The 19,359-nt window shown below is 46.1% G+C and overlaps 2 protein-coding genes across 2 annotated transcripts; both read right to left on the bottom strand.

Annotated features, from left to right (window-relative positions):
* Positions 1 to 3,477: 3,477 nt before the first annotated feature.
* On the bottom strand, positions 3,478 to 5,157 carry LOC125533882. The gene has a single exon (XM_048697212.1). It carries the CDS (start codon positions 5,078 to 5,080, stop codon positions 3,575 to 3,577), a length of 1,506 nt encoding a protein of 501 aa, XP_048553169.1. The 5' UTR covers positions 5,081 to 5,157; the 3' UTR covers positions 3,478 to 3,574.
* Positions 5,158 to 15,266: 10,109 nt separating this feature from the next.
* LOC125533881 (homeobox-leucine zipper protein HOX17-like) lies at positions 15,267 to 16,912 on the bottom strand. Its single transcript, XM_048697209.1, has 4 exons — positions 16,704 to 16,912; positions 16,408 to 16,613; positions 16,181 to 16,260; positions 15,267 to 16,072 (listed from the first exon to the last, which is right to left on the bottom strand). Exons 1-4 carry the CDS (start codon positions 16,798 to 16,800, stop codon positions 15,772 to 15,774), a joined length of 684 nt encoding a protein of 227 aa, XP_048553166.1. The 5' UTR covers positions 16,801 to 16,912; the 3' UTR covers positions 15,267 to 15,771.
* Positions 16,913 to 19,359: the final 2,447 nt, after the last annotated feature.

The following is a 19,359-nucleotide window of genomic DNA, read 5'->3' as shown; positions in this document are numbered from 1 at the left end:
AGTATGACTTATATCGCCCACAACTCACTTGTGTTCTACTCGTGCATATAACATCAACATAAATAACCTAGGCTCAGATGCCACTGTTGGGTTTCGTAGTAATTTCAAAAAATTTCCTATGCACACGCAAGATCATGTGATGCATAGCAACGAGATGGGAGAGTATTGTCTACGTACCCACGCAGACCGACTGCGGAAGCGTTGACGCAACGTAGAGGAACTAGTCGTATGTCTTCACGATCCAAGCGATCAAGTACCGAAACTACGGCACCTCCGAGTTCGAGCACACGTTCAGCTCGATGACAATCCCCGGACTCTGATCCAGCAAAGTGTCGGGGAAGAGTTCCGTCAGCACGACGGCGTGGTGACGATCTTGATGCACTACAGCAGCAGGGCTTCGCCTAAACTCCGCTACAGTATTATCGAGGAATATGGTGGCTGGGGGCACCGCACACGGCTAAGGAATAGATCACGTGGATCAACTTGTGTGTTTCTGGGGTGCCTCTGCCTCAGTATATAAAGGATCCAAGGGGGAGGGGGGCGCCGGCCAGGAGGAGGGCGCAGGAGGAGTCCTACTCCTTCCGGGAGTAGGACTCCCCCCCCCCAATCCTAGTTGGACTAGGATTCCCCGAGGGGGAAAGAGGGAGAGGGGGGCCGGCCACCTCTCCTAGTCCTAATAGGACTAGGGGAAGGGGGGAGGTGCGCAGCCACCTTGGGCTGCCCCTTTCTCCTTTCCACTAAAGCCCATTAAGGCCCATATGGCTCCCGGGGGGTTCCGGTAACCTCCCGGTACTCCCGTAAAATCCCGATTTCACCCGGAACACTTCCGATATCCAAACATAGGCTTCCAATATATCAATCTTTACGTCTCGACCATTTCGAGACTCCTCGTCATGTCCGTGATCACATCCGGGACTCTGAACAACCTTCGGTACATCAAAATGCATAAACTCATAATATAACTGTCATCGTAACCTTAAGCGTGCGGACCCTACGGGTTCGAGAACAATGTAGACATGACCGAGACACGTCTCCGGTCAATAACCAATAGCGGGACCTGGATGCCCATATTGGCTCCTACATATTGTACGAAGATCTTTATCGGTCAGACCGCATAACAACATACGTTGTTCCCTTTGTCATCGGTATGTTACTTGCCCAAGATTCGATCGTCGGTATCCAATACCTAGTTCAATCTCGTTACCGGCAAGTCTCTTTACTCGTTCCGTAATACATCATCCCACAATTAACTCATTAGTTGCAATGCTTGCAAGGCTTAAGTGATGTGCATTACCGAGAGGGCCCAGAGATACCTCTCCGACAATCGGAGTGACAAATCCTAATCTCGAAATACGCCAACCCAACATCTACCTTTGGAGACACCTGTAATGCTCCTTTATAATCACCCAGTTACGTTGTGACGTTTGGTAGCACCCAAAGTGTTCCTCCGGCAAACGGGAGTTGCATAATCTCATAGTCATAGGAACATGTATAAGTCATGAAGAAAGCAATAACAACATACTAAATGATCGGGTGCTAAGCTAATGGAATGGGTCATGTCAATCAGATTATTCAACTAATGATGTGATCCCATTAATCAAATAACAACTACTTTGTCTATGATTAGGAAACATAACCATCTTTGATTAATGAGCTAGTCAAGTAGAGGCATACTAGTGACACTCTGTTCGTCTATGTATTCACACATGTATTATGTTTCCGGTTAATACAATTCTAGCATGAATAATAAACATTTATCATGAAATAAGGAAATAAATAATAACTTTATTATTGCCTCTAGGGCATATTTCCTTCAGTGTGAAGGATAGGAACCAATCCTATGTAGGAATAGAAATCCATTCCTATAAACCAAAGGGCTCAAAAGGAAAAAATCCTATAAAAATCCTATCCTCTAGAATTCCTATGAAATTCCTCTAAACCAAAGGAGGCCTAAACTCGCATGCATGTGTGATTGTTCGCACTTGTTGCTTCGATCACGAGGAGAACGAGAGAAGCGGGAGCCATCGAAGGGATCATGCGGATCTGTTGCTTAACGTCCAGACGACTGGACGTTAGCACAGTCCTTAAAATAAAAGTAGTAAGTTGCCATGTAGCATGTGTTCTACTTCTGATAGCTGCACATACAACCTTAGAGCATCTCCAACAGAAGCCCAAAAAACGGCGCTAAAATAATTTTACAGCGCCATTTTAGTAATTTTAGCGCGCCGTGGCCGATTCAGTCCAGCAGAGGCACAAAAATATAGCGCGCAGAGGACAGCGTGCAGCAGTCCAGCAGACGCACTAAAAAATAAAGCGCCATAAATATATCTACAGCAAACAGGTCCCTAAACATTTACAAATAAGTCCATCTGATCAAAACAAAAACGCAATTGGGTCCCCAATGGTTGGAGCAAGCTAGCTTGCTGACCTTGCAAATCATCTTCCGCCTGCCACCACACGCGAGCTAAGCTTGCTGTGAATCGCAAACGCGAGCTAGCTAGCTTTAGCTTCCCTTCTAAATCGTTGGAGCAAGCTAGAGAAGGGCAACGGCGGCTCCCGGCCGGCACGCGCTCCCGGCCAGCGAACTCGAGGCGGCGAGCTGCAGCCGGCGAGCAGAAGGGCAGCGTCGGCTCCACCCCGTGCTAGGACGAGCAGAGACGAGCACGCAGAGGAGTGGCGGCGGCGCGCTGCAAGGAAGGGCTGTAGCGGCGAGCTCGAGGCGGGATGAGCAGAGGAAGCGGAGCAGCTGGTCTTCGCGTTTCAAATTGTCTAGCGCGCTGTACGCCGCGCACCAAATATCCCGCGTGCGATGCAGAAATTCCCAGCGCGCTGGATGGATTTTACAGCGTGCTGGCTTTTGCAACGTCTGTTGGAGATGCTCCGCGCGCTAAATTGACGTTTTTCCCAGCGCGGGCTACTTTTAGCGCCTCTGTTGGAGATGCTCTTACCTGCTTAGGTCTGGCAATAATAAACAGAGTGTATCAATCTATTTTCTTTACTATGATTTTGTATTTCCTAACAAAACAAATAACTGTAGGGAAAATTACATGACGGGTAATAAAACAGCTTCGCCAATGCATATCCAGGTGTCTATATGGACTCTATGGAAATCCGCCCAATCTGTCTGTTTGCACTTCCGCCGGTCTACCTTGAAAGATGAGACGGCCATGAATCATGACCTATTTAGTTACGGGTCCGTCTAAACATGAAAGATGACCAGTAAGTCCATGAACCAGTTGTATGAATTACTTGTGCAGATCTCATCTTGAACCAGTTTTATGACTTACTTGTGCAGATCTCGCTCCGTACGTCTTTCTGCTGATTTCGACAATAGATTCCTGCAGCACATCAAACTGATGACAGATCCTCTCCGGACTGTAGTATTCGACGATGTGCAAGTTAATAAGAGGATAGGGCATAGCCAATGCTTGTCATCGGATAACACAGCCCGGGTTAAGGTGAGCAGTAAACGATGGCTGACAGAATATCGAGTATGGTTGCCACATTAACTGAAAACGTTCTGATGTGAGGTAGTAAAAAACATTAAAATGCGGTGCATTACACATGAGATGGCTCATCTTCTGCCCGGCCCCGGCTGAGCCCGCTGCATCCTAATCTGCTCCCTGAACTTGGCTATGAACTCGTCAGCCTTCTTGTCCACCTCGTCCTCCTCCGCCTCGGCCCTCGTCGCCAGCTCAAAAAGCTCTTCGTCGCAAGAGTTGTCACCTTCCCGCCCCTCCTCCTCTCCCTCTCCCTCTTCGTCGTAGTTGTCTTCCTCCTCGTCGTGTTCATCGTCGCCGTCCCTGGCCATGTCGTCGCTGCTGAACGAGCTGTCCGAGGCCGCGGCCATCTCGTCAGCCTCATCGTCTGCGGCCGCTTGATCGTCGGACGGAGCTACAGGATCGTAGCCGGTCAAAGTGCTCCTCCTCGTTGCTTGGATGGAAGAGTTTGACCGGAACCTGCTCCGTAAACCCGCCCGTCCGCTCATGCTCATGTCTCCAACCCCATATTCGTTGAAGCTTCTTGCTCTGGCCTTCCCGAGGCCACGCGCGCTGCCAAGAAACTGCGGCGCAGGCGGCGGGGGAGGAGGCGAGGACGGCGAGAGGGTCAAGCCGGCGTCGAGGACGGAGGACGGCGACGACATGGCTTTTTCGCGCGCGCCGCCGTATCCTATTTCTTCCTTGGGGAGGAACTCTGCTTCTTCATCGGTAGCGCCATCACTTACATTGCCCGGTGCAGATTCTTCGGCCAATGGCTTGAGCTTCCTCACCGGCAGGAGAATCGGCTTCTCGCCAGCGTCGCCCGTGTCGGCGACTACGACGAGGGCATCGTCGGGGTAGTACTGCGAGCTCCACGCCTGCACGCCGCCGTCCTTGGCGCCTCCGTCGCCGTTGCTTCCCTCGAAGACCAGCGGCCCTTGCAGTATCTGGGAGACGAAGGCCTCCACGGACTCGTCGTCGTCGACGACCTTGGAAGAAGGGACCACCGGGGGCACCACATCGGCGTCGGCGTTCCTCTGGCCGAAGACGCCGTAGGAGATGACGAGGCCGAGCAGGAGGATGTGCGGCAGGTCCCAGATCCCGGGGGTCTGGCTCGTGGGCAGCATCCGCAGCAGCGCCACCACGACGGCGAACAGCACCGCCTTACCGGCGAGGTTGGACGGGAACAAGAGCTCCAGAGCCCGCTGCAACCTGGCAGAAATGACATCGTCACCGCCGGTTCTTGGCTGCGCCGGAGCAGGAGCAGGCTCCGCCATTGCGGGAGAAGATGAGGAAAATTTGTGCGTGACTTGGGGTCTCGGGCTACGGACGGCCGGGTTTGTTTGATCGGCTATTAGGCTAGGCTGTGAGTGCGATCGAGAAGGAAATCCGGACGGAATGGAATCCGCGCTCTTGCTGGAGAAGAGAGGAAGCTGCAGACTTGGTCGGGAAGCAAGAGCAACTCGGGGTGGAGGCAAAGAATTTATGGGAGCAAAGGCAAAGCAACCCCAAAGAGAATGGACGGGATTAGTATTAATCCTGGCGAGGGCAACGTTCAACTGTGGAGGGAAACCGCGGGAACGTGCTGGATCAAAAATCATTTGGCGATCGAAAAGGACTCGTATGCGCGGTAATCCTTTGGGGGGCGGCGGGCGGTGGAGCCGGCGGTGGTCCGGGCCGGCGGAACCGTAGCGTTTGGCGCTTTGCCAGACGCCATCGCCGCCCAAGCCCCAGGCCGTATATGGTCCATGGCTCTCCTACCGGATGAGGTTTGCAGGTCTCGTCATGTGGACGGTTCTAGGCTACGCGCCGCGTTTGCTGATGAGCTCCTCTGCTTTGGAAGCTTGGACTTTGCAGCAGAGCCGGCGCTGAAAGGACGTACAAGTCCACTTCTGGGTTGTTCAGTCGCTAGGTTCAGGTACGCACCAGAAAACAGAGCGTGCTATGTTAGGGCATCTCCAATACTTAAACCGCGCGCCGCGTTGTTCAGACCACGGAACTCATCCAACACGGGCCTATATTGATCCGCGGCTCGGTCTGGACATACTTTCTCTCATAAACTGGAGACAAACGTGGGGCTTTGAGGGCGTCCGGACACCACCCACGCGTGTTTCTGACTGCCGTGGCCAACCCAAACCCCTCCTTCCTCGCCCGCGCGCGTTCTCGCCCAACGCCAGCTACCCACATTCATGTCATCATAGATCGCGACGCTCCACATTAAAGACGGCTCAGGACAGGCACGACCTCTCATTGCCTCGTCCATTAAAGTGGCGCGCCGGCCGAGGGCGCCGCCCGCTGCACGCCGGCTAAACACACTTTCTCGCTGCATGCAAATGCCTCTATTTAACCCACATGGAAGACGAGAAATCTACTCCGGCCACACGTCCGTTCACGAAGCGAGCCGACATTAAACGCAACGCGGGGCAAAGCTCCTTCTGTCCTCCCTCTATTTAAAGGAGGCCAGACGCCGGGCAAGAATCGCGCCACCAACTCCGACGCTCCGCATATCCTCTTTCAACCATTTTCTCCACCCTTTTGATGGCATCCGACGAGCAGGAAGAGAGTTCTCGGCTAGGTGGCCCGCCGAGCACGCTGGATACGAGCGAGGCAACTCGCTGCTCCATCTCCCTCGCCATAGACCGATGGAGCAAGTTACCACCTCAAGCCGGCGCGTGGTTTAGCACGTCGCCGCTCCAAGTCCGCTCAGGGAGGAGTGGCGAGGTGCTCCAGGTCCACAAGGGAGGGAGGGAGGGGGAGGGTGGTGGGCACGGCAGCATGGGTATCATCGCTGTCATGGATGACGCCGCGCTTCCCGTGCCTGCAACCACGCCATCCATCATCAACGCGCGTGTAACCGCGCCCTGCCTCCAGAGAAAGAAGCCGGCTACGCGGAGATCAAAGAGTCGCTGGCCAGCGCGTCCGCTTTCGCCGCCGAAATCGAGGGAAAGTAGAACATGAGAAGCCGCCGCCGCTTGGGTCTCAGGAATGCCACCACCGGCATGTAGCTGGCTTGTACAACCGGTGACATGTCCGGTTTTTTATCTTAAACCATCCTTGGCCCCCACCTGGCTCCACGGAAGTGGAGGAGCCCCCTTTCCTCTCCGGCTGAAGCACCATCTTGCCACTCCGATGAGCAGCGCAGGCGGACATAGGGAAGATAGGGGAAGAATAGACCTCCGGGGCTCCGGGTAGTCCGGTGAGCGGGCTGCCGGACATGGAGAAGTCAAAGGGATCTGTGGCGGCCGGCCATAGACTAGTGTAGTGTATCCGTATCATCGGAGTGGAGTTCCGCGCGGTCATACATGCACATAGTTTTACCTTTTTAGTTAAAATATGTTCAAAACATAAACATTTTTGATCTGTTTATATGAAATCCAGCCGTGTTTGCATGAATTTCATCCAATTTGTTGTAAAATTGTTTGAAATGTATGCGGCTATGGTCGAATGGCGGCCTTCCGCATCCGTGTCCACGGACTAGTTCTCCTTGTCCCGTGACGGACGTGGGAGAAAACTTGGTGGTTGCCTTTGAAGATGCCCTTATTTTGATAGTGACATGGATTTGCAAGTTTGCAGTATAAAATATTGGGCATTTTTGTCAGCACAATTTAAAACAATCCACTTGTGCAAAGCGCGCGCACACACAGAGAAGGACATAGAAGTGATCAAGAGTTGCGCAGAGTAATGTGGGCCATGGGTTGGGAAATCTATCGGCCATACTTTTGGGGTGTTTGGTTGCAAGGAACTAGACTTTTTTTAGTCAAGACTCTCCAGTAAAAAAAATTTCTAGTTCTTTAAGAAAAAAATCCCCCTGTTTGATTATATAGGGACTAAAAGGAATTTTTTCTAGTCTAGTCCCTGTAAACAAACAGGGCCTAAGCCCTTTCTCTCAAATATTGTTTTTTTTTGGAAAAATATGTATCGACTACTACTATAAGCTAAGGCCCATCTATAAACTGGTATGTTTGAATTTTCTGCATTCCTAGAGGATCTTGGGCGAAATCACTAATTGAGGCAAAGATCACTCCCACCTCTCAGGTTGTGACAAGTGGCGCGCTTTGTCGCAACCTGGGAGTTTCTTTTTTTCGTAGTTTTGTTTATTCAATGCATTTTATCTATTAAATCGTGCGTCCAAATCCGAATTGTTTTCACGTTGGATTTCTCGCGTCGAGATTTTTAAAACTAGAACTCATATTGGTAGGTTTTGATGACTTTTTTTCACGAAAAAAACCCAGACAAATAAAGGGATGAAAAAACCGAAACGGGAGCAGGTTTTTTTTCCTTTTCGAAAGAAGCACGGCCGTGCCTCTCGCGAAAGCATAACCGTGCATATAGCAGAAGCAAAATCATGCCTCTCATGGAAGGAAAAAAAACAGAGAACACGTTTTTTTTTCGTTTTTGAGAGGCACGCGTGTGCCTATCGTAAAAGCACAACCGTATCTCTCGCGGAAGGAAAAAACCCAGAAAACACTTTTTTTTTCCGTTTTAAAGAGGCACGGCCGTGCCTCTCGCGGAAGGAAAAAAAGAAAATGTGTTTTTTCATTTACGAGAGGCAGTGCCGTGCCTCTCGCGAAAGCAAAATCGTGCCTCTCACGGAAACAAAACCATGCCTCTCGCAGAAGAAAAAAAAGAACGTGTTTTTTTTGTTTCCGAGAGGCACGCCCGTGCCTCTCGCGGAAGCAAAACCATACCTCTCGCAGAAGAAACAAAAAAATGTATTTTTTTCCGTTTCCGAGAGGCATGGCTCTGCCTCTCACAAAAGCAAAATCGTGCCTTTCACGGAAGCAAACTGTGTCTCTCGCGGAAGCAAAAGGAAAAAAGGAAAACACGTTTTTTGTGTAATTTTTTTGGGTCCAAAAGCTAAGAAAGACCGGCGGAAATCAACAACTCCACAACAACAACAACAACAACAACAACAACAACAACAACAACAACAACAACAACAACAACAATAATAATAATAATAATAATAATAATAATAGTTTAAAAAGGCAAAAACGCGTGCAAAAAAAAATAAAATCTGAAGGGAGTACCCAGAGCGCAACATGTGGCGGCGGCTGAAAGCGCGCCAAGTGGCGCGCTCTCAGCCCACCCATAAGTGATCGTTGTCAGGCTCCCGAAGGAGTGCTCGTCAATTAGTTGCTCTTGATCTTGGGCGCTGATATATCTCGCCTACTACAGAGAGACGAGAGGAAGTCTCGCTGAAGGTAAGCTCCATATTGGGTCGGCCAATCGCACCGCTGACCAAAGGCTACATGCTATATTCTCATTTTTTTACTTTTATTTCTTTTACTTTATATATATTTACAGATATTTTATATTACAAAAGTACTTTACATAAATCATTTTAAAATATGTTAAATGTGTATAAAAATGTTTATCATGTATACAAAAACATACAACGTGAAATGTGTATAGAAAAAATGTTGGCCATGTACTGAAACAATGTTAATCCAAACATTTTAAGAAATGTTGAATAACAGTTCAAAAAATGTTAAATGTGTATAGAAAAAACGTTGACCATGTATTAAAAATATGCTAATTAGGCTTTTGAGAAAATGTTAAGCAAGTATTTGAAATTTTTTTATTATGTATTCTAAATTTTTTAAATCTGCATAGAATTTTATTGACCACATATAAAAAAATAATTCAAACTTGCATTTGAGAAATGGGAAATGTGTATAGAAAAATAGTTGACCATGTATTGAAAAAATGTTAAACTTGTATTTGAAAATTATTAAATCTGTAGCGAAAAAATGTTGACCATGTATTCAAAGAACGTTAAACTTGTATTTTAAAATGTTAAATGTGTATAGGAAAAATGTTGACCATTTTAAGAAAAATGATAAACTAGTTTTTGAAAAATGTTAAATGTATATAGAAAAAATGTTGACCATGCAATAAAAAAACTACTAAACTTGTATTTGAAAAATGTGAATCAAGCATTTAAAAAATGTTAAATGTGTGCAGAAAAAATGTTGATCATGTATTCAGAAAGTATTAATCTAGTATTTGAAAATTTTAATCAAGCATTTTAATATATTCAATATGTATTAGAAATATACTATTAGATACATACCAAAAATGTGTACAGAAATAACAGTGAAACCTGAGAGGAAACAAAGAAAACCGATGAAAATGAGAAAGATATAAACTAAACCGAACAATAAAAGCAAAAGTAAAGGCCAATAAAACCAAGAAAGAAATAAAGAAAACCAAATAAATAAATAAACAAGAAAGAAACAAAGAAACCAAAAAGGGGAAATAAACGAAGAAAACCATAGAAAAACAAAAAAAAGGAAAGAAAACAAAAGTTTACGAAACCTGAGAAAGAAACAAAGAAAACCGGTGAAAACTGAAGTTATAACAAAGGAAAAGGAGAATAAAAATAGATGAAAAAACAAAAAGAACCAAAAATCAAAAGAAAACAAAAAGAAAAAACTAAAAAAATGTATAGTGAGCGAACCTACGGCGAGTGGTTGCGAGCGAAGCGATTGAACCTACGCTAATAGGCCGGCCCATATTCTCACACCCTTCAGCGAGAGCTCCTTCTGTCTTGCTTAAGGCGAGATATAGCTCTCGCAGAGGATCTTAAGGTTTTGGATACATATTCAGAATCAACATATTCTTTTGGAGCACTTAAAGGAAGATATTCTTTTGGAGAGAGGTCACAAGTCATAACCAGCCCTAGTAAGTTAGAACACTGGGAACACTCATCAATAAAATTAGGATTAACCAAGCTAATAATCTAATTTGCAGTTGAGAATGAACACACCCAAGCTTATGGTGCAAAAGGTATGCCCAAGCATATCCTTTTTGTTACGAAATGGTATGCACAAAGCTGATAATCTAATATGAAGTTATGAAATGTTCTATTTTTTGTTATATGGGTGCAGTACATATCTACTATCCCATGAAATTTCAAACCTCGATTCAGAATATACCTCAAGATTTTTTTAACAAATTCGGTGGTGGTAGTGCTAATAACCAAATTCACAGCCCAATCCAAAACGGAACGATTCATAGAATTATTTGTCTCCTTTTGTTTCTCTATATGTGGATTCAAATTGAATTTGCAATTTTTTGGTATGATATATCCATGTTATGTCTATTATCCATGAAATGTTATAGATTTTTTTGGTGATTTCATGAGAGTTTTTTGGCATGTGGTGCACCGGGTATGTTTTCATGTGCGACTGTACTAGCCAATTGAGATTGACACCAACAAACTGCGACACATGTTCAGGGAATAGCTTACCAGACATAACATACTTGAATTTGATTGCACTAATAGAGTTAGGAGGCAATAGTTCGAGAGATTTTATGTATTATGTCAGAGATCCAGGTGTTGAGGTGTCGGGAATGGAAGAATTAACTGATGATGACAAGGTGGATGAAATGCTGGATGACATAACTAGTATAGGCAAGAATGTGGTTAATATTATAGTTATGAGAAGCGATGCTCCAACACCAGCTGATTTGAACATTGGTCAAGTTTATGAGGAGCAGGTCCCCTTATCTTAAATAGGGGTACCACTTGTGTATGAGATAGATACACCAGGAGTTCTTTTCCCTAGTCAAGTGAAGAGTAGGAAACACGACTTAATTTATGGAGAAATCATCTGGATGCTTTCAAATGTTTTCCAAAAATATATTATATTTTACACATACCGAACCAACGTTCAAACTGCGAATCGGCAGTCCGACTAGTGAAATCCTAAACCGTTAGGCTCACCGGTCTGGTTTCTTACACTATGATGGTCAAGGATGGATTTTGGGGACGAGCTCCGGTGGTTGACCATGTCGTGGCTGCTGGCTATGTCATACACGGGTCGGAAGGGCGAGGGCGGCGATGTAGGGTTGTGTGGGATGGGAGTAGAAGGGGATGAGTCATGGAGAGTGGTTCGTCCGCTCAAATAGGTACGTGGACATAATTCACTTGGCGGTGGCAATCTTCCCATTATTTCGTCCAACTTTAACTCCTTTGATTTCAGGAAGATCCAAATGGCCAGCTTCCCGAACTCCTTCAAAACTGCACTGCGCGGGCGTCAAGTTTCTCATTCTCTATTTTTTGACATATCAAGCTACTCTTTCTTAACTCCTCAGATTTAGCCCATTCGGCCTGACTCAAACCGTGGAGTTGGAGGAGATGACAGCTGAAGAGCTACCGAATAGTCCCATTTTCTTTCCCCTCTCGCAAGGCAACTAGAGAAAGCCTTCCTCCCCTCGATCTCCGTCGGCGAACCCGTAGATTCTCCTCCTCTCCGCTTGCTGCTCCGGCGGCCGGTGGCGGGGAGGGAATTCTTGGTGTTTTCGCTGCGGCTAGTAGATAGGTAGGGTTTTAGTTCTTGCAGAGGCGACATTTGGATGGATTCTTCTTCTTCGAGTCAGTCTTCTGGGCTTTGATCCTCCTCCAGTTTGTCCATTGGGACGAATTAGACGGAGCTCTAGCGTAGATTCCTGCCAACTCTTCGGGGCGGCGAGGTTAGGATTTCTCGTCCTGCGTACGCAACAGCGATATTTGATGTCAGGTTCTTCTCATCTATTCAAGGATTCAACGGCGACGATTGCGGCTCCAGGGCACTGGTCCTCAAGGGCACGTGCACGGAGAACTTCCCGACTGTTATCGACAAGGTTAGGCCGGCTCCGGTATGGGAGCGTCGACAACGGCGTGTCGGCGGCTCGTTCTGATGGCGGCAACGGTCCTTCGGTGGTCCATGGATCTCGATGTAATTTTTATTATGTTTGAGGTGCTTTATACTTCCGGCGAATCTATATAATAGATGTGATCTTTTTCGAAAAAAGGATAGCTACCGAACAGGGCCTAAAGTGGTGCACATGGGTTTTGTCTGGGCTTCATGGGCTAGAACGGTTAGGCCCAAAAACGCTAGTGACTGATTACCCATCAAGACACGGGAGAAAACAAGGTATGTCAGTAGTCTAGCATGTTTGTCTAAAAAAATAGTCTAGGCATGTTTTTCTCTCTCATTTTCTCTTGCGAGGATAGGCATGTTTTTCTCAGAAACAAAAAAAAAAGTAGTCTAGGCATGTCACTGGTCGGATCCAACTGCTAGTCTCCATTGATGGATGCCGAGCCGCCACGCTAGGCCTATCTGCAGTGTGATAACCAATCAGGGAATGTTGTTTTTCCAGTAGTGGGAAACTGAGTAAGCCGCCACACTGATCTCATGTGTGGATAGCCGATTTCAAAAAAAAAAATCAATGATGGAATAAGGCATAATTGTGTGGGAATAAAAAGAGGAAACAAATTCTAAGTTGGGTAAGTATTGACACTGCCATAATTTAAGGTAACCAGCTCTGATATCTAAACTATAACATTTCTACCACTCCCTCTGTGACTCAAATGTAAGACCTTTTTTAACACCGTCATAGACTTTAAGAACTTATAAAAAGTTACAGAGGTATATAACTAAATTAGCCAATTTGAGCTGCTAACACGCGATGTTAGTTGCTAAGTTTTGCCAAACGATAGGTATAAGGTCCCATTCAGTTGGTGTTTGATCACTGGGTGATATATTTGGGGGGTTCCATCCAGCAGGTACACAGCACGACCAACCACGTGAAGACATTCTCACATGCGAATCATTGTGCACGATCTAATGAAATGTTTCTACCTGGCAAAAAGAAGCGATATTTCTGGTCTAAGATGGTGGCTTTTGTTTATATATGTGGTACCGCTATTGCGTTATTTTCTATTGTTATTTCGTCAATCTTGGTGTTGTGTTACTCCAGTTTCTAGCATAAAACATAGCACGAGGGCGTAAACATAATAATTAAATTGTACTATCGTGTCCACGGGCTCGCATATGTTTTCGATGATTTCACCAGCCTTAACGCTCTCGCTTCTACTCTAATCTCCAGTAACATTATATGAGTATGTGTATGCGCGCATGCACCTATAGTGTACTCTATATTTTCCAAAAGGAAATTCTTTTGCAATTACCAAGAATTAAACCCATAAGTGTTTCTTGGTACCTGCCCCAGTAATCATAAGCATAGCAAGATGATTGGATCCCAAAAATGTTGTGCATCAATTGTTACTTTAATTTCTAAGAGAATAGTCCATTTGTAATTTATTACCACATTATGCATTCGCCTCAAAGAGTACCACAGTTATTAAACATTTTAGGTTTGGGTTCATGTAGAGCTCCACTATAGCAGGGTGAAGGCATGGTGTAGGTGACGACGACTTCCCAGGTAACCAGCTCTGATATCTAAACTATAACATTTCTACCACTCCCTCTGTGACTCAAATGTAAGACCTTTTTTAACACCGTCATAGACTCTAAGAACTTATAAAAAGTTACAGAGGTATATAACTAAATTAGCCAATTTGAGCTGCTAACACGCGATGTTAGTTGCTAAGTTTTGCCAAACGATAGGTATAAGTTCATATAGCCTCTTCTCCCAGCGCCACAATGGCACAACAGACCTTCATACAGCTTTCAGTTGGTGCTTTACATTTTTCGCGAAATAGCATTCAGTTGGTGTTTTTTTTTAGAAAAAGAGGATGACCCCCGGCCTCTGCATCTGGGCGATACATACGGCCACTTTATTAATTATTCTCACAAGATCTTACAAAGTAATACAATAGTAAGACTAAAGCCGCCGTCTAAGCAATAAACTGTCGCTACACCTATCCAGTTGATGAAGGGGCGCAGATAGCCTGGGCCTAATATCAAACAGACATCGCAACCAAACCTAACATCTAAGACCTAAGGTCCCATTCAGTTGGTGTTTGATCACTGGGTGATATATTTGGGGGGTTCCATCCAGCAGGTACACAGCACGACCAACCACGTGAAGACATTCTCACATGCGAATCATTGTGCTAGCCAATCTCCTAGAAGGCGGAGCGGAGCCAATGAGTGGCAACACCAGGCAGGGATTAAGATTACTTACTACAAGTACGCTAGCTAGCTTAACACGCACCACGGAGGAACCCCCCCAGCTTTCGCTCCAGAAGTTACGGGTGGGCGGCCAAAGACTGTCCCTGGTTGATCTTGATCATCACCTATATATCTATGGCTACCCTGCTCACACACGTCTGCACATTCCTGCAGGTGGTGCACTGCAAACCTGGATGGAACCTGCTGAGAGCCTCAGCCCTCAGGCCATATGCGGCAGCATGCACCAACTCAAGTGGGCGCTGACGATGCCCATGGAAAGGAAGGAGAAACTACATTGTTTGGGCATGTGCAGAATATTCATTCGTTTTTGGAGGTTTTTGGAGACAAGCCCGCCTATGTTCGAGTGGTTCTGTCGGCACTTCCGGTCCAGTTGGACACATGGGAAGAATAAAGTGGCGAAAATTACCCAAGGGAGATGACACCGACTGATGCTACTGGCTACTAGAAGATGGAGATGGCATGAAAAGTATAGTTAGTTTATCATGCATACGAAGTGTCGTCGAAGATCATGATTTTTCGGCAGAAACTTCGGAAGATATACTCATCCTACTAGAAAATTATTTAGTTTCTGTAGGTTTTTATGGCGTCGTGGCCCTGAGAGCAACGTGAAACGAACACCACCTGGAACAAGTAAGGTGCCATTTCCATCAGCGTGGATCTGAGCTGACATGCACATCTAGTCATCCATGAATAGTATTCATGATCCCGGATCAGTTGCGTCCGTGTGGCAGTTTGATTGCCCAGTCCACACGATCGAGTAGTCGGTGGCCGTCCGTGTTTAGTTGTCTATATCCAAACCCAAATGATAAGCGGATAACCGAACCACTTTAAATTAGGTACATACGTGAGCAAAAAGAACTATGGGACAACACTTTGTATAGATTAAAAGATATACGCATGCTTTCTGGAGACACTAATCGCCTAAATTAAGCTAAGTAGACCGGCCGGAAGCACACACACGCGTTAATCAATCGCTGGAATTAAGCTTGAGGGACACGGCTGCCCAGGAAACGAACTGAACTGACCTCTCATCATCGCCGTCATCATCAGCCAAGCGACAGGATAAACCGCCGTGCCATCCCCTTGCACCCCACCTTCCCTACACCCGTATCCCACCATATCCAGCTTTCTCTAGGACCAGCGCTAAATATTCCCTAAGCTACTGCATGCTCTTCTACTGCACTTGTGACGCATTAATACTCGTGTTCCTTCCTGACAAAGAAAAAATTCAGAACGATCGAGCGAGGGCAACAGTTTTGCGCGAATAAATGTGCGAAACTGCTGGTTTTGATACGGTGTACTGCCTACTGTCTAGTAAGTAGACTGACTAGTGGCTACTAGGTTGTCGAGCGGTCGATCATGATTCATGACTGCTGCGGCCGGACGGCGATGGGTCGGTGGCAGATGGCGCCCTCGACACCGTTGCGGCGGTCGGCGGTGGTGGAGTTGTTGTTGTTGTTGTTGTTGTTGTTGGAGACGCGCTCGCAGGAGGGGCACATGGTGAGGGTGGTGGGCGGGGACATGTGCATGTAGTGGTGCGGGGAGACGAGCTTGAGCGCGCGGAGCTCCTGCACCTCCTTCTGCAGCCGCCGGTTCTCCTCCGTCAGCGTCTCGCAGCATCGCTTCAGGAACTCGCAGTCCACCTCCGTCTGCTTCAGCTTCGTCCTAGATTAGAAGAAGCAGAGACAAAATCACACAGACTGAGAACTCGTTCTGATCACCATAGAGCTTAAGTAAAATCTACACGATACTATTGCATGTGCTAATACGTACCTTGCGCGTCTGTTCTGGAACCACACCTCCACCTGCCGCGACCGCAGGCCCAGCTGCTGCGCCAAGGCTGCCTTCTGCCTCTGCACGTAGTACATAGCAGCACGCAGGGTTTAGAAAGCGATTGTAGAGTAGATACTAGACAGTACTAAGAACTGCATGAACATGATGCTGGGGATGCATGTTTCATGGAAATAAGTTAAAGAGACTCCCATGAAAAGGCTAATTACCGGGTTCAGAGTGGGGTGCTCCCGGAAGCTGTCCTCGAGCACGGCGGACTGGTCCTTGGACAACCGGAGCTTCTTGCGGGAGCCATCCATGCCGCAGCCGCCGTCCTCGTCGTCGCTGCCGCCACGCTGGCCGGAGCGCTCCTCGTCCGCAGAGACCTCGCAGACCCGCTTCGCAGGAAGCAGTGGCATCTCCAGGAATCTCCTCTCTAATCAAGAATTGCCCACATCATATAGTATCAGATATGATCTATAGTCTCGCCGGTTTTGAAGCAGTAAACACTAGTAGTAACATTTACCTGGAGCGTGGAGCAGCATGGCGACATGGTGGGTGCGAGGAGCAAGCGACGAGCTGAGACTGAGGCTGAGCCCTAAGTCCTCGGCCCTCTCCATCATCGATCTCCCTGACCTCGATCTCTCTCCCCTTCGTCTCTCTCTCTCTCCCAACCTCTACCCGAGCGCGCGTGTGTGAGGAGTTTGCAGCTGGGGTTGGAACTCGGAAGTGATAAAGAAGTGGGGGAGAGTGAGGGTTTTAAAGAGACGGGGAAGGAATGTTGGATCTCACACACAGTTTCTGGGACAGCAATGATTAACTTGTGGGGGCTGGCTCCTTAATTGGTGCAATCATAACCCCCCACCGCTAAAGGCTCGATCGAAATTGCTAGGTTAGCTAACTTCAGCTATTCTCCACTCAAACCAGGATTTTTCTTTTAGAAGATAGAGAGAAAAAAAAACGGTGGGCATTTCCGCTTTGACAAATGTTTTTGTCCACCGAATGGAGTGGAGTATATATCTAGCAAACCACCACCTTTTGACTTATGGTTTCTGTGGGCAACTATATGATCGTATCGTACGTGCAAAATAGAATAATCGCGCGTATAATTATCTCAACCCATCTGTTGGACCAGTCACCACCAGTGTCGTATTTTTTTTTAGTTGGACCAGTATCATGTATATTATAGCAAGAAAGGGGAGAAGGAAGAAATTTGTTCCCATATATAGCACCCTTTTGGAGTGCACAGCACTACTAGCATTTACCGGTTTATGTGCACTCTTAACAACGGTTCCAAAAGTTTATTCACAATTCATCGGAATCACGTGAATATTGATATTTAAAAAAAATCTGCCAACTCAAATTCTAGCATGCGTTTGAATTTTAGACACTTAGCACCTCTCCACCGGTTAGTAATATTGGCTTGTTTCTTGAATTTGGAGGAATTTTTCCTGAAATTGGTTTCCTGATCATATCCCTACATCTACATAGGTCCTCCCATTCTTGGTTACTACTACATAGCATTACGTCCAAATATATATGTATGTTTGTCTTAGTATTGTACCCTAATTTACCTCTCACCGATAGAGCCACATTAATCCTCCGTCTGGACCATCCTATAGCTCTCACCAGGGGCAGAATACCATAAGTTATTTAATAACCGGTTATTATGCCCTCACTCCCGTTAGAGATGAATATTGCTCAGTATTTACTCATCAGGGGCAGAGTACTAATTTTGACCAAAAATGCTAGATCTACATACGAGCTACGTGAAGTTACGTAACATGCCTTAACTCATCTCTTCGCCCCCCTGATTTCAACCGGGGGTGGGGCCCCTTCACTTATTTCCTATAATCAAAATGTGCCATCTAATCAGTTACGTTAATTACGCTAGGAATCCTTACGTAGGTGTAGCATTAGCGAATTCTGACATAGTTTGCATGAATTAAATTTTCTTTATCGAATTCTAGAAAACACATGAATTTCATTTGCATAGTTTCGAAGATATTTCGACCACGGTTACCAAGAAAACTATGGTAATTAACTAGTTGTGTCCGTGCCCAACGTTATGTTTCCCAATCGAAAACCCTTGTCTCTCACTCCTTCCTTCCCATTTCCGGCAAAGTGACTCGTCGACCACACATGCTTGATGGTTATATTCTTAGAACACCTCTTGTAACTTTAAGGGTCCCTATAGGATCCCTACATCTATGTCGCCACCAACAACTTTGATCAATGATGGTACGCCATTCCTTGGTGGCATGATCAATGGTGACAACCAATGATCTATGTTATAATAGCCTTCTCCTTAGCATGACATCGCGATATTAATTGGACTTCCTAGCATGTAACATTTGGGACCCGAATGGAGCATTTTCTATGTTGGGGCGACAAGCAAATGATGAAGAGATCGGCTCGCCCGACGACTTCATTGCCAAGATCAAGGAGGAGATCTATATGTCCCATCCCTACACAAGTCCGAGAGGATGTGGCCTCCTCGAGGAGAAAGAGAGAGACAATAGTATTGTAGAAAATAGTTTTTCAAAGAAAAATATGCAATTATGGATCCATAGATGAGGAAAGTTCGTGTTCCCCGGTATGGAAAAGAGGGATGAACTTATTTGAGGATTATGAAGACATAAAGGAAAACTACTAGGGTAAACAATGATCAAGGCATTTTTCTTTCCCAAAGATCACCGTCGAGAACCAACCATTGGTTGGATGATTAGGAGAGTGCAGGCGTCCCTATACCACCAAGGATCAAACCTTAGGTTTGACGTTTTGTTTGTGGGAAATACACAGGAGCACCTGGGTGCTCCACCACTTATATGCCAAGAAATGTATCCGTGACGAAGAAAATACAGTCCGACCTATGATTCATCCAATATTTTTTTTCTATACATGGGTATTGTTGTTGTTGTCTTTTTACTATGAATACGACATATGCCATTTTTTCACAAAACTTCACACGGGAGTAGATTGGACATCCAAGTTTGATATCCCGTAATCCTAGGTTATGTTGAATTTTCCCTATATTATCCGAATTTAATGTTCATATAGGAGGGGGGGGGGGTGTTGGAGCAGTCAGGTGCTCCAAATCCTCTTCCTTTTATTGTCTCATTAATACAGATGATTCTTTCGGTGGAGGCAATGTTTCATTGGTAACGAGGAGTCAGTGGTGA

This window comes from Triticum urartu, chromosome 2, assembly GCF_003073215.2.
Source record: "Triticum urartu cultivar G1812 chromosome 2, Tu2.1, whole genome shotgun sequence".
NCBI classification, from domain to species: domain Eukaryota; kingdom Viridiplantae; phylum Streptophyta; class Magnoliopsida; order Poales; family Poaceae; genus Triticum; species Triticum urartu.
This window is presented reverse-complemented; position numbering and strand designations above follow the sequence as displayed.